This window comes from Chenopodium quinoa, unplaced genomic scaffold, assembly GCF_001683475.1.
Source record: "Chenopodium quinoa cultivar QQ74 unplaced genomic scaffold, ASM168347v1, whole genome shotgun sequence".
Lineage (NCBI taxonomy): Eukaryota > Viridiplantae > Streptophyta > Magnoliopsida > Caryophyllales > Amaranthaceae > Chenopodium > Chenopodium quinoa.
Genome location: NW_018743021.1, coordinates 145,858 through 162,882, shown reverse-complemented (window position 1 = coordinate 162,882; position 17,025 = coordinate 145,858). Strand labels below are relative to the sequence as shown.

At 36.4% G+C, this 17,025-nt stretch overlaps 1 protein-coding gene across 1 annotated transcript; it reads left to right on the top strand.

The window, feature by feature from the left end:
* The first annotated feature begins 3,019 nt into the window (after nt 1-3,019).
* On the top strand, nt 3,020-4,055 carry LOC110729982. The gene is made up of 2 exons (XM_021909769.1): nt 3,020-3,779; nt 3,896-4,055. The coding sequence occupies exons 1-2, from the start codon at nt 3,532-3,534 to the stop codon at nt 4,053-4,055; spliced, it is 408 nt and encodes a 135-aa protein (XP_021765461.1). The 5' UTR covers nt 3,020-3,531.
* Nucleotides 4,056-17,025: the final 12,970 nt, after the last annotated feature.

The following is a 17,025-nucleotide window of genomic DNA, read 5'->3' as shown; positions in this document are numbered from 1 at the left end:
ATTTTATTTTATTTTTACTTTTTTTCGACCGGAATTAAAAAATGCTGAAATGTTTACCATAGTCCCTAATACTCTCTGGGAGACCAATTGGATGGTTGGAACCATCCTATTTGCCTTTAAACGGCCAATTTACCGGTTTACAACATGCACCAGTTTCATTAACTCAAGCCTACTGCGAACATTTATGACAACATATAATGATCATAAATGGTTCCAAACGGCATTATAAGAGCCCGACATGTATCCCCTAAAATCTCAAAACTTTTAGACACCGGGCCTCGATACATCCCAAATTTCTCAAAAAGGCGTGGATTTCAATTATGGAATTTTTTTTACATTTATTTTGCCCGAAAATAAAAATTGCCAAAATGTTTAAAATGAACCTAATACCATCTGAGAGTCCAATTGGGTGGGTAGAACCATCCAATTTTCCTTTAAACAGCCTATTTACCGATTTACAACTTGCACCGATTTCATTAATTCAAGCCTACCACGAACATTTATGACAACATTAATGATCATATATGGTTCCAAACGAAATTATAAAACCCCCGAGATGTATCCGCTAAAACCACAAGTCTTTTCGACACCGGGTCCCGAAACCTCCAAAATTTCTCAAAAAGTGTGGATATTAGCCTTCAAATTTGGAATTTTTTGACTTTTTTTCGCCCAGAAATAAAAATTGCCGAAGTGTTTACCATGGTCCCTTATACCCTCTAGGTGTCCAATTGGGTGGGTGGAACTATCCAATTTGCCTTTAATTGGCCAATTTACTGATTTAAAACTTGCACCGATTTCATTAATTCAAGCCTACCATGAACATTTATGACAATATATAATGATCATATATAGTTCCAAACGATATTATGACCCCGAGATGTATCCCCTTAAATCTCAGCCTTTTCGACACGGGGCCCCGAAAACTCAAAAAGTTCTCAAAAAACATGGATATTAGCCTTCAATTTTGGAATTTTTTGACTTTTTTTCGCCTAAAAATAAAAAATATCGAAATATTTACCATGGTCCCTAATACTCTCCGAGAGTCCAATTGGTTAGGTGGAACCATCCAATTTTTCTTTAAACGACCAATTTACCGGTTTACAACTTGCACCGATTTCATTAACTCAAGCATACCATGAACATTTATGACAACTTATAATGAATATTTATGGTTTCAGACGACATTATATGACCCCGAGATGTATCCCCTAAAATCTCAAGCCTTTTCGACACCGGGCCCCGAAACCTAAATTTTTTCTTAAAAAGCATGGATATTAGCCTTTAATTTTGGAATTTTTAAACTTTTTTTCGCCTGAAAATAAAAATTGCCGAAATTTTTACCATGGTCCCTAATACCCTCCGAGAGTCCAATTGGGTAGGTGGAACCATCCAATTTGTCTTTAAACGGCCAATTTACCGGTTTACAACTTGCACCGATTTCATTAACTCAAGTATACCACGAACATTTATGACAAATTATAATGAATATTTATGGTTCCAGACGACATTATATGACCCGAGATGTATTCCCTAAAATCTCAATCCTTTTCGACACCAGGCCCCGAAAACTCCAAAATTTCTCAAAAGTGTGGATATTAGCCTTCAATTTTGGAATTTTTTGTCATTTTTTCGTACAGAAATAAAAATTGCTGAAATATTTACCATGTTCCCTAATACCCCCCGGGAGTCCAATTGGGTGGGTGGAACCATCCAATTTGCCTTTGAACGACCAATTTACCGATTTACAACTTGCACCGATTTCATTAATTCAAGCCTACCACGAACATTTATGACAACATTAATGATCATATATGGTTTCAAACGGCATTATAAGACCCCCGAGATGTGTCTGCTAAAATAACAAGTCCTTTCGACACGGGCCCCAAAACCTCCAAAATTTCTCAAAAAGTGTGGATATTAGCCTTCAAATTTGGAATTTTTTGACTTTTTTTCGCCCAAAAATAAAAATTGCCGAAGTGTTTACCATGGTCCCTTATACCCTCTAGGTTTCCAATTGGGTGGGTGGAACCATCCAATTTGTTGGGGTTTGGTGAGTCCGACTCATTGCGGAAACAAACCCAAAAAAAGACCGCACTCGCAATAAATAAAACCATAAATATAATTAAATTAATCACAAGATTAAGATAAGCTAATTACCTTTGACGCGTTCTTTGCTCCAAAATGAGCTCTTACTTGAAAGCTTCAAGTCCCGCTCACACGGAGACCTCCAACGAAGTCCACCCGCACCAACAAAACCGACTAGGTCCAATGTCTTGGGGTTAGCAAGACCCGACCAATAAAACCCGAGTAATTATATTGAGTTCAAAGGTTTTCACTAATTGTTATGCCTTTTTCAACTCTTACTCAAGCAACATTCCCAATGCCCATACTTGGGTATTTATAGGAAATGATGGGAGTATCATTTACTCTCCCATCAATGTGGGATAGTATGATTTTTCCATTTTATTTTAAAGCTAAAATAAAATTAATAATCAAGCTAGTAATAAATCAACAAGTGGCAAGCTCATGTGAGTGGTTAGGTGAGGACCACTTGGAGAAGGGGGGGACCAAACTTGCACCCCACTCCCTCTCCCATAACCGGCCACCTCACTCCACACACACTCAAGGACCACTAGCCATATGGCACCCACCCTTGGGCACCAAGGCAGCCAAGGTGGGCTGCCATGTGCTGTTGTCCGTGGCAGCCACGCCCAGCAAGCCCAGCAGGCCCAGCACTCGCATGCAGGCTCACTACTAGAAATGGGCCAATTTCCGACCGAATTATGCCGAAGGACATGATTTTCCGTCGCAAATCCTATAATCAACGACGGATTTAATTTTGACGCTAATTTCGGTCGGAAAACATAGTTAACGATGGAAATTTCCTCGCAAAGTTTCCGACCGAATTTAATTCGGTCGGAAAATATAGTTTCCGACAGAATATTCCGTCGGAAACTATATTTTCCGACCGAATTAATTCCGTCGGAAAATTAATTAGACAAAAGTCAAGGGTTTTGATGTTGGGTCCATTTGCTACGAATTCGAAAGAAAGAGAGAGGAAGAAACAGAGAGGAACGAAAGAAAGAAGAAAGAAAGATCCGCCGCCGTCCTTCCGTTCGCCGCAGCCGGAGATCCGTCTTCCGTTGGTCGACCCGCCCTTCCGTTGGTCGGCCGCCGGTAAGTGTAGGTTTTGTTTTTTTTTTTTTAAAAAAAAAAAATATATAAACACGCCTCCACTCCACTACAATTAACCACCGTCTGCAACAGCCACCACCCTGCGCCGGTCAGAGGTCCCGCGTCGCCCAACCACCGCCGGCGCCTTTACAAGCAGCCACCACCGCCGGTCAGTGTAGGTTGTGTTTTGTTTTGTTTTTTTTTTTTTTTACTTTTATTTTTAAATTTTAGTCTGAAAATCCTTCGAACAGCCACCACCGCCGGCGCCTTTACAAGCAGCCACCACCGCCGGTTCCTCCTCCATTATTGTCCTCGCTCCGACCACCACCATCTTCACCACCCGCCGTTCAGGTTGCAATGGTGGGAGGGAAAAAAGGAGAAACGTCGAAGAGTAGAAAAGGAAAGGAGAAAAGACAGGTTTTGATATATGATGATGATGAGGAAATGGAGGATGCGGAGGAGGCGGAAGATTTGGGTGACGACGAGGATCCTCAAACACAGATGCAGATTGAGCATCATGAGCAACAGCTTCAGGCGCAACAGCTTCAGGGGCAACATGCCTCGCAGTCTTCTCAGAGGGTGGTACTAGACCCTGCCACGTGCTGGTATATATTTAGTTGTTATTTCAATCCCTTTGTATCCATATTTTATATCATGACCTATGGAATACTCTAACATGAACTACTTATTTTCTTTTTGATCTTGATGTACGTTAAAATAGGTTTGATGATAAAGCCGTGGTAAAGGCCATCTCCGGTACCCTAACAGGCTACTATCGAAAGCCTTGGAGGAATTACGGAGAAGTTGATGCTAAAACAAAGGAGCATTGGTGGAACTTGTTTTGTGTATGTCATTTTATACTTACAACTATGTATTACTAATTGCGAAGTTTGAGTTTTGGTTGTTAACTTTAAATGTTTGTCAGAAGCAATGCACATGGGCACCCGAGTTGGAGGACCATGTGAAGACAACCTTTGAATCCAAGTTCTCATATCGGTTGAAGGACATGTTTCACACAATCACACACAAGATGAAAGGTCAGAAGCCGGGCTGGCTTATTGATGATGTCCACCGGAAGATGATGAACATTGTTTCCAATGATGATACGTACAAGAAACGGTCTGAACAAAATAAGAAGAATAGAAGAGGCGGATCATTGGACAATATGGTTGAACCAACCCACTACCAGGGTTCAATTTCAGCTGTACAACATGCAAAAAGGATGGTTAGTTTCTTTATAAGGCATGTAAATAGGTAACAATTGTGGTTCACATTGGAATGACAAGTTTTATTTGTTTTTGTGCATGTACATTCAAAGGCGGCGAAAAACAAAGGGCAGTTACCTACTGCACATGAGCTTTTCATGAAGACGCACTTCAAGGAGGTCCCTGGGAAAGGAATGGTGCCTGCCAATGTCAAATCCAAAAACATAGCGGTAACAATTTTAATATAATTTTGTATGGTTTACTTATTATGTTGGCTTAAACTTAGAAATATGCTTCTTTATTGTGATTTAAACCCATAATATGTTATAAGTATGTAAATATGAGATGGTTTGACAAAAAATGAGTTAAAAAGTAAAGAAATGTTGGAAATAGGCATGTAAGAAGCCATAAAGGCTTGAAATGGCTTCATTTTGAGGATAAAGACCCTTAAACTTAGAAATATGGTTCTTTTATGTGATTTAAACCCATAATATGTTATAATTATGTAAATATGAGGTGGTTTGACAAAGAATGAGTTAAAAAGTAAAGAAATGTTGGAAATAGGAATGTAAGAAGCCATAAAGGCTTGAAATGGCTTCATTTTGAGGATAAAGACCCTTAAACTTAGAAATATGGTTCTTTTATGTGATTTAAACCCATAATATATTATAAGTATGTAAATATGAGATGGTTTGACAAAGAATGAGTTAAAAATTAAAGAAATATTGGAAATAGGCATGTAAGAAGCCATAAAGGCTTGAAATGGCTTCATTTTGAGTATATAAACCCTTAAACTTAGAAATATGGTTCTTTTATTGTTTATTGATTCCATTTTCACTTATATGTTGCTTTACTTGTAACTGATGTTGTTGCTAAATTATTAAAACCATATATAATTGTATAATGTATTTCTTGTAGGAGTCCTACCAGAAGAAGGTTGAAGAAGCCACCACCCAAGGGATTAAAAAGAGTCCCAATGAGTTGTATTGGGAGACTGTGGGTGGTCGCAACAAGAAGGGTCGAGTGGGGACTTGGCGAAAGCGCATCGTTGTACTATGGCGAACGGATGGGTCGGGTGTCTAGGTCTTCACAACAGTACACACCATCCGTTGTTTCTCAGATGCAGAATCAGATGGAGCATAGGGTCGAGGCACTTCGTAGTGAGATCTGCAGTGAACTCCGAAGTGAAATACGGAATGAACTTCAGAGTGAAATGGAAGTTGAGATGCAAACTCAAATTCGAGCTGAAGTGGCCCAAATGGAGAGGAGAGCCGAGGAGAGGTGGAATGACTTCATAAGTCGATTCGGCAACAACACCGACGGATGTTCCACCATGCAGCCTCAACGTCGAGACCCTAGGGATGATTCGGGTAGTGGAGGAGCAAGCCAGGGTACCCCTGCAGTTTTTTAGCTTAGCTTAGGTTTGTGTAGTATGGACAAGAACTTAATTTGATCGATTTTATGTAGCGTTTGATTATGTTCCCGCTTTTGTAGAACTTACTATATATTATATAGCTTTTGGATATATATATAGCTTTTGAGAAAATAATATTTATTAATATTTTCGCAATTTGATAATAGTTTTAATTATCACAGGTATTTGGTGCAAGAACATACACAATTATAATAATATTTGTTAATATTTTTGTTAGAAAGGAAAATCAGTTTGCGACGGAATTATATTGGTCGCAAGTACTTCACCAGCGACGGAAAACTGGAGTTAAATCCGTCGGAACTCACCTCCCTTTTCGACGGATTATTCGGTCGTAAACCAGCGACGGAATAAATTTCGTCGCAAAATACACTACCAGCGACGGAAATATTCGGTCAGAAAATCTGCGACGAAATATTTCGGTCGGAAATTACTTCTTCCGACGGAAATATCCGTCGTTGTAAACAGCACAGCGACGGAAATTTCGTCGCAAATTAGCGACGGACTAAACTAAATAGTCAATATGTTACGCGACGGATTAAAATCGGTCGTAAAATCCGTCGGAAAACACCTTTCCGACGGAATATTCCTCGAAAATTCAAGAATTTCCTACCAAAGGTTTTACGACGGAATTCCGTCGCAAACATGATTTGCGACAGATTTAGGGCCTTCAGCGAGGGAAAATTTCGGTCGGAAACAGGCCATTTTCTTGTTGTGGATGCCAGGCGCTGCTGGCCAGCAAGCCCAGCATGCTTGTGCGGGCTGCTGCTGGCCTTGTGCCTTGGCCAGCGCTGCTAGGCAGCAAGCAATGGCCTAGCCATGCTGCTGTTAGCTGTGGCGAGCTGGCACACCTAGCGTGCTAGCTGCTGCAGCTTGTTGCGGCATGGCTTGCTAGCCATTGCGCGCACAAGGCTGCGCCTAGCATGCTAGCACGCACTAGGCAGCGCCTAGCCTTGCGATGCTAGCATGGGTGCGCTAGCACGCACCAGCCAGCCTAGGCTCGGCTTGGTGCGCATGCTAGCCACCATGCTAGGCTATACGCCCTTAGCACTCGGTTTGCTTGGGCATTCCGATGCTAGGGGTATTTTGGTCTTTTGTTGATTTATTACTATTTCTCGTCTCGTCTTTCACTATTTTTCGACTCGACTTCCGACGCTCGGTTTCGACGCTCTAAGCTCGAATTTCCGACGTCTAAATAAATATTACTCGGTCGACTCATTAATTCCTTCTGAATTAATTCGTCGGTTCGGTTTGTTGAATGCTTGGGTGTGACCCGAAGGGTTCAGTCAAGATTAAGCTGTAATATTAATTATTCATTAATATTACTGATCGGAAGCGGCCTCCACCCAGGCATTCCGATCACTTGACCTCACTGAATATATTAGCTTTCTAATAATTCTGAACCCACTAACGAAATAGTACACTTGTTCGAAGGACACCATTCCTTTCACAATTTGCCTTTAATTGGCGAATTTAATGATTTAAAACTTGCACCGATTTCATTAATTCAAGCCTACCACGAACATTTATGACAACATAAAATGATCATATATGGTTCCAAACGGTATTATATGAACCAAAGATGTATCCCCTAAAATCTCAAGCATTTTCGACACTGGGCCCCGAAACCTCAAAAAATTCTCAAAAAGCATGGATATTAGCCTTTAATTTTGGAATTTTTTAACTTTTTATCGCCCGGAAATAAAAATTGCCGAAATATTTATAATGAAACTAATACCCTGTGCGAGTCCAATTGGGTGGGTGGAACCATCCAATTTGTCTTTCTATAGCCCATTTACCGATTTACAACTTGCACCGATTTCATTAATTCAAGCCTACCACGAACATTTATGACAACATTAATGATCATATATGGTTCCAAACGGCATTATAAGACCCCCGAGATGTATCCGCTAAAACCACAAGTCTTTTCGACACCGGGTCCTGAAACCTCCAAAATTTCTCAAAAACTTGTGATATACATGGCCCGATCAATTCGATCAGGCACTCGCCATCCAATCCATTTTCATTGTTCAATTCTTTGACAACATGAAAAAACCATTGGTCAATTCTTTGACAACATGAAAAAACCAAAAACCCTGCCCTCCCTCTCTATCTATCTCTATCCAAGAGATGGAAGGACAGAGGACTTTGGTGTTCCCTCCAGTTAAGAATTGGGGCCTCACAATCACTAGCTAATATGCCTTTCTCTCATGCCTTTCTTAGTTCGTGATTCGATATTCTGGTGCCCTAGGCATAGAGGAACCACACCAATCCATCCCGAACTCGGTGGTTAAACTCTACTGCGGTGACGATACTGTAGGGGAGGTCATGCAGAAAAATAGCTCGACGCTAGGAAGATAAAAAGCTTAACACCTCTCATTCTTATTACTTTTTCAATATGAAAAAGTAATAAGAATGAAAAGGTCGTCTTATTCAAAAACCCAATTATGACATCCCTTCTCTCCCACTTCACACCTCGGGATGCACCGTTCTTATTCTTATAGAGAGAAACGAGCTTTCACATCTTCTTAACCCGAAATGGCTGGGGAGAGGAAAGGTTCCTTTTTTTTAGGATACTCTTGGAGCCTTCAATTTTGGAATTTTTTTGACTTTTTTCGCCCAGAAATAAAAATTGTCAAAGTGTCTACAATGGTCCCTTATACCCTCTAAGTGTCCAATTGGGTAGGTGGAACTATCTAATTTGTCTTTAATTGGCCAATTTACTGATTTAAAACTTGCACCGATTTCATTAATTCAAGCCTACCACGAGCATTTATGACAATATATAATGATCATATATGGTTCCAAACGACATTATATGACCCCGAGATGTATCCCCTTAAATTTCAAGCCTTTTCGACACCGGGCCCCGAAACCTCAAAAATTTCTCAAAAAGCATGGATATTAGCCTTCAATTTTGCAATTTTTTGACTTTTTTTTCGCTTGAAAATAAAAATTGCCGAAAATTTTACCATGGTCCCAAATACCCTCCGAGAGTCCAATTGAGTAGGTGGAACCATCCAATTTGTCTTTAAACGACCAATTTACCGGTTTACAAATTGCATCGATTTCATTAACTCAAGCATACCACGAACATTTATGACAACTTATAATGAACATTTATAATTCCAGACGACATTATATGACCCCGAGATGTATTCCCTAAAATCTCAATCCTTTTCGACACCGGGCCCCGAAACCTCCAAAATTTCTCAAAAAGCGTGGATATTAGCCTTCAATTTCGGAATTTTTTGACTTTTTTCGGCCGAAAATAAAAATTTCCGAAATGTTTACCATGGTCCCTAATACCCTTCGAGAGTCTAATGGGGTAGGTTGAACAATCTTATTTGTCTTTAAACGGCCAATTTACCGGTTTACAACTTGCACCAATTTCATTAACTCAAGCCTACCACGAACATTTATGACGACATATAATGATCATTTATAGTTCCAAACGGCATTATATGACTATGTTAAGTATCCCCTAAAATCTCATTTCTTTTCGACATCGGTCCCTGAAATCTTCGAAATTTCTTAAAAAGCATGGATATTAGCATTCAATTTTGAATTATTTTTTTACTTTTTTCGCATGGAAATAAAAATTGCTGAAATGTTTACCATGTTACCTAATACCCCTTGGGAGTCCAATTGGGTGGGTGGAACCATCCAATTTGCCTTTGAACGACCAATTTACCGATTTACAACTTGCACCGATTTCATTAATTCAAGCCTACCACGAACACTTATGACAACATAAAATGATCATATATGGTTCCAAACGGCATTATATGACTCCGAGATGTATCCCCTAAAATCTCAAGCATTTTCGACACCGGGCCCCGAAACCTCAAATTTTTCTCAAAAAGCATGGATATTAGCCTTCAATTTTGGAATTTTTTAACTTTTTTTCGCCTGAAAATAAAAATTGCCGAAATGTTTACCATTGTCCCTAATACTCTCTGAGATTCCAATTGTTTAGGTGGAACCATCCAATTTGTCTTTAATTGGCCAATTTACTAATTTAAATCTTGCACCGATTTCAATGATTCAAGCCTACCACGAACATTTATGACAACTTATAATGAATATTTATGGTTCTAGACGACATTATATGACCCCGAGATGTATTCCCTAAATTCTCAATCCTTTTCGACACCAGGCCCCGAAAACTCCAAAATTTATCAAAAAACGTGGATAATTAGCCTTAAATTTTGGAATTTTTTGACATTTTTTCGCCCAAAAATAAAAATTGCCGAAATTTTTGCTATGGTCTCTAATACCCTCCGAGAGTCAAATGGGGTAGGTGGAAATATCAAATTTGTCTTTAATCGACCAATTTACCGGTTTACAACTTGGACTAATATCATTAACTCAAGCCTACCACGAAAATTTATGACAACATATAATGATAATTTATGGTTCCAAACGGCATTATATGACTCTGTGAAGTATCCCCTAAAATCTCATTTCTTTTCGACATCGGTCCCTGAAATCTTTGAAATTTTTTTAAAAACCATGGATAATTAGCATTCAATTTTGAATTTTTTATATTTTTTCGCACGGAAATAAAAATTGCTGAAATGTTTACCATGTTTCCTAATACCTCTTGGGAGTCCAATAGAGTGGGTGGAAGTGTGGAACCATCCTATTTGCCTTTGAACGACCAATTTACCGATTCACAACTTGCACGGATTTCATTAATTCAAGCCTACCACGAACATTTATGACAACATTAACGATCATATATGGTTCCAAACGGAATTATAAGACCCCCGAGATGTATCCGCTAAAATCACAAGTCTTTTCGACACCGGGCCCCGAAACCTCAAAAATTTCTCAAAAAGCATGGATATTAGCCTTCAATTTTGATTTTTTTTTTTTACTTTTTTTCGCCTAAAAATAAAAATTTCCAAAATGTTTACCATGGTCGCTAATACCCTCCGAAAGTCCAATTGGGTAGGTGGAACCATCCAATTTGTCTTTAAACGGCCAATTTACTAATTTACAACTTGCACCGATTTCATTAACTCAAGCCTACCACGATTATTTATGACAACATATAATTATAATTTAAGGTTCCAAATGGCATTAAATGACCTTGAGATGTTCCCCCTAAAATCTCATTTCTTTTCGACACCGATCCCCGAAATTTTCGAAATTTCTTAAAAAGCATGGATATTAGCCTTCAATTTTGGAGTTTTTGACTTTTTTTAACACGGAAATAAAAATTGCCGAAATTTTGACCATGTGCCCTAATACCCCACGGGAGTCCAATTGGGTGGGTGGAACCATCTAATTTGCTTTTAAACGACCAATTTACCGATTTACAACGTAACTTGCACAGATTTCATTAATTCAAGCCTACCACGAACATTTATAACAATGTATAATGATCATATATGGTTCCAAACGGCATTATATGACTCCGAGATGTATCCTCAAAAATTTTAAGGCTTTTCGACAGCTAGCCCTGAAACCTACAAAATTTCTCAAAAAGTGTGGATATTAGACTCTAATTTTGGAATTTTTTTACTTTTTTCGCACGGAAATAATAATTGCTGAAATGTTTACCATGTTCCCTAATACCCCCCGGGAGTCCAATTGGTTGTGTGGAACCATTCAATTTGCTTTTAAACATCCAATTTATCGGTTTACAACTTGCACCGATTGCCGGTTTACCACGGCCAATTTAATTAACTTGCACCGAACCCGACTTGAACCGAAATTGACTAATACCCGTTTTTACCCGTCAAAACCAGAATTTAACCCGACTTGTTACTAACCTGACGTGAATTCAATCCGACCCGTTCTTAACCAGACCCGAATTATACCGAACCTGTTACAAACCCAACGCGAAATCAACCCGATTTGTTATTGACCTAACCCAAATTCAACCCGAATTGTTATTGGCCTGACCCGAATTTTACCACACCTATTACTTACCCAACCCAAAAATTCAACCTGATTTGTTACTAACCCGACTCGAAATTAACACGACTTGTTATTGACCCGACCTAAATTCAACCCTAATTGTTCCTGACCCGATTTCAAATCACCTTAAATGCAATTTAGACCACCTTATTATTGTTAATCAATGTCTTTGGAGACCAAGTCGGTCCAGGCCAGCAAAACAAAGGAGCATCATCCTCAAATTTAAGTGTTAAATATAGTATATATTTGTTGTATGGTCAAAGGAGTTAATTATGTTCCTAAATTATAGACTATATAGTTCCCTAATATATTGCCATATATATTATAGTCAAAGGAAATATTTAGATTGATTAAAATGATAATTATCTATTTATAGTTAGTTGAACCCGAATATGACTTGACTTGGAAATGATCCGACCTGATTGTAACATGCAAATTATTGACTTGAACATAACCCGACTTGAATCCGAGAATGACCCGACTTGGAAATGACCCAATCTGATTATAACACGCAAATTATTGACTTGAACCGAACCCGACTTGAACCCGAGAATGACCCGACTTGAAAATGACCCAACCTGATTATAATCTGCAATTTATTGACTTGAACCGAACCCGACTCAAACCCGAGAATGACCCGGCTTTATTCTAACCCGCAAATTATTGACTTGAACCGAACCCGACTCGAACCTGAGAATTTCCCTAACCTGTTTTAACCCGTGAAAACCTGAATTAAACCCGACCTATTGTTCACCCGACCTGTTATTAACCCGACCCAAACCCGATAAGAAGTATGACCCGACGTGACCCGACTCAAGCATGACACAACCCAAATCCGACCCGCATAGGTTATGGAATTAATCTAAATTGACCCGACCCGAGTTGACCCGACCCACTCTTACCAGACCCTTTTACCCGAATTGACAGCTCTAGCCACAAGGGCGGGATGAGAATCAATTCCAGAATCTCTTGAAATCGGGAGAGAAGCTCTAACCACTTGTGCTATCCCTTACAAAATTTGTTTATTGCTATAATAGAAAGTGTGGTTTATTTAAGTGTTGTTTCAAAGCAGAGTATCTCAATATAATTATATAAAGTACAACATTTTATTTGGAAAAACATAATTAAACTTGTTTATAAATTGAAATAACAATCATAGTACATAATGAATTGACCATTGAAACCCTCAGTTTTTTATATTTCAGCTGACAGTTATAAGCTTACTCGAACTTGAAACCCTCAATTGAAGATGGAGCAATCCATCTTTAAGAATTTGGTGTCTCCTTTTAGTCCCTTTCGCATCAAAGGTACAACAAGAACAATCAAATATCATAGAAATCAAGTATTTCCTTTCACTCTTCAAAAAATTACTCTTATCTTCCTCTTCCTCTTCCGCGCCACGTATGATGCAAGTTTTATGGTTAATGTCAAACGTAAAATCCTCCATTCCTGGAGTGTCTACTAGAATGTGTAAAACATTGATTGAACCACCATCCGTATTCACAAATTTCTTAATAATACAAGATCTTGTCGAACCAATCATTAGTGGATTTATTTCACAATTTGATGGAGTCAAAGGGGCTGAAAGAAATACAAATATCATATTAGAAATATAATATAATATTATATATATATATATATATATATATATATATATATATATCAAATTAAAAAATCATGGTAATTTTACTTACTTTCATGAACACTTGTGGAATCCAAGTTACCTAAAATGAAAATATGGATTAATAAACATTTATTTTTAAATAATTACTCTAACGACCTGTTCACAATTACTAAACTGAATTAAAATGAATATTTTATGAGAGAAGCAAATTAGGAGCTGAAATGAACTGATTGTAGCTAAACTAAATTAAGCTGAAATAAATAGGCCCTAATTTGAAGAAAAAAAAATTATGTATGTATTCTATTTTCTTACCAAAAATTAGATGATCATCAGATTGATCAACAGCTTTCCCACCTTATAATTAAAAAAAAAAGTTAAATTAAATTTAGAGTTTATATATGTTGTAAATAGAATGAAATAAAGCACAATAATACCTCTATATTTGAGGATTTGAAGACTCCCTTGTGTCTTAGGAAAGACAAACCTCAAAGAGCCATTAACAAGAGAATGGTTCATTTGAATATCACCCAAATTTGTATCAAGATTTATAACACTTGCATATGCTCTTATGCGTTCAGGAAACTCTTTTATTGATGGAACTTTACCACAAAAACGAATTTGATTTTTCTCCAAATCTTGAGTTATTGTTAACCCATTTTTCGAAACACCGGGCATATCAATTCGAACATGATAATCTGTATCGATTTGTTTCTCTTCGTAGGCGCCTTTAGGTGAATCATCGTTCACTACTTGGAATGGATGGTTTGGCACTTTAAAACAAAAATAAAACTCATGAATTTAGGACAAAGAAAAAATGACAATGAAAATGGAGAAAAAACCTAAAAAAAAGTATTAAAATGTACTCATACTATTAATTTTAAGTCAATATCAAGTATATTTACATACACATTAGCGCAGTTAGTTTAATTTATTTATTTCTTAAAATTAAGTCATAATTTTAAAAGTATATATGCCATTTTAAAAAGATAGAGCTTTGGCTTTGTTTCAAAAATAAAATTAAAAAATAAATAAATAGAGCTTTGACTTTTTTTACAAAATAAAATAAATAGATCTTTGACTGATCAGTATCTAACTAATTGATAGATTGAGTTAACAAATTAGCTACAATTTATAACTAACATAAAACAAAGAGGTATATATATCTATATCCTTAAGAATAGGGAGGGAAACCATTTACAAGGAAATCAACAAAAATGTAATTAGTTACATACATATGACGAACTTCATATATGAAAATTTATTTTATTCCAATTTTTATATAGTACACTCGTAAGTATGATATGCATTACAATAAACCAATGTTCGTTCTCATTATTATATTGCATCGTACACTCAAGTTTAATTTTTACCAAATATGGAGTAGTAACGTACATTTCTTTTCTTATGAAATATACACCATTAATTTTTAGAAACTCAAGCACCTGGAAATCAGTTGCAAAGTACTACTAACATATTCATGGAAAATAGTCAAAGATCATATCAACACATCAAAGCATAAACCAATTGAAAGAATAATCCACCAAATTAAAACCTATTAATTCATCACAAATTCAGAATAATTAATTGTAAATAAAAATAGTTGAGCAAAATGAATGAATTATTACCTTGATTATCTGAAGGAGGAATTAGAGTCTTGTTAGTGTTACTGTCATGAGACATGTTGAATCACTGAATTTCTTTTTTAGGGTTTTGACTCTTTATACGGTTATATGTTAGGCTTTTTATAGATTACAGATACTCTGAATAATAAAAGATATACACAATATTTATTTTATTTTTAATTTTTTTAATAGCGATATACGCCAATTTTAAAATGCACAATTTTTTGTTGTTGTTTTTAAATTGAAAACGTAACAATATAATCGATATCAAATTCGAAATTTCCTATAATTTAGGGTTAGTTGTTCATTAATTATTAAAAATTATAGAATATTTTACTAGTGATATTAGGGTAATACAACAAATTTATATATTTGGTTTGAGTTCGAACCGATAGATGTTGGGTTTAATAATTTTGGGTGGGATTCGTATTAGGTAAGTTGTTGTATCAGTCGGATTTTAGAAATACTCAAATATTTAACACGGCTATATATTTTTCTTACTATAGTATAAACTTTATCAAAATTCTAAACGTAAATATTAATTCAAATAATCAATTGTTTAATACTTTGTTGATAATAACCTTTTGATTAACTTAGAATAACCCCACTTTTTTTCTATTTTTTTTCACATTATTCTTATTAACAACGATGTAAAATCCCATGTATCTTAGTTTACTCCAACAATATATTTGATTATTTCTTACAGCTTAATTAATTTTATTGGGCACTTATTAATTTTTTAGCATTTAAAAAAATTCCTCTCTTCTACAAACATCTCCCCACTTTCCTATCTCTTCATCACAATTGCACGAGGATAAAAGATTACTATTTTATCTTTTTTACGGTTGTGGAAAAAGATTTTTATATATATAAAAAAAAAATCAAATAAATGTCCTAATATCCTTCAATTTATGAAATAATTCTTAAACTAATCACAACTTACACTTTCCTAATTAACCCACTTTAAATTTACAAATTACACCCTAATTACACTCCTTAATACAATACAGTTTCAATAGCTCTATACTTCTCATGCAAATAATAATCAAACTCCTATACATAAACGGATAAACCATATTGTACATATGTATATATAGACTTTCACCTTTATTTACTTTCGTTCTTACAATTTCATTAAAAAATAATAAAAATTGTTTTTGCAAATTCAAACTCAAAGAATGGAGAATAATAATGATGAGTTGTTAACCGAAGAAGAATATAGAGATATAAGGAAAATGGAGAATAATTTAAGTCCATTGGATTTGTTAGCATTGGTTGCTGAGAAAGCTTCTCAAAAATTAGAAAGAAAAGAAAAAAAGGATTGTATTTGTGAAACTTGTATTAGAAAACACCAGCAACCCCTTAGCGACTCCGTCAACGTTGCCTCCTCTTCCTATGTCCATACTAAACAAGAACACGAAGCGGGTGGTCCTTCAAAGTGGACAACAAGATTAACTATTCGATGTTCACTACCACCAACACGCGATGAATAATTTTATTTGATGATGTAGTAGGGGTGGCTATGCCACGTTTTATTCCCCTTAGTTTTTATTTGCTTGTTTTATTTTTGTTTCTCGGTGCTTCGATGAATAATACGGATAGTTTTTTTAGATTACGTGAGGTACAAGTTCCTTTGTACTAACCAAAGACATTCGTATTACTTTTAGGGTTACAGGTTTTTTTTTTCCTTTAAAAGGTGTGTTTACTTATTTCTTTTCTATTTGTTTTGTCGTTGGTTCATAAATTAACATTAAATTATTTATAAAAAAAAAATATTTTTGATTTCATTATACCTCTTATACGTCATTAGAGCTTGCAATATCTGACATGATATGACAACACGATCGAAACCAACACGACACGACAACACGGTCGAAACCAACACGACACGAACACGAAATTATTAAGAGAAAGCACGAATTGAAGTCGATACGACACGATAAGAAACCAACCCGAATACGACCCGTTTAGATAAATTGGTCAAATTATGATTCAATACTTATCCTACGTTTTACATTTTTTTTGATAGCTTTT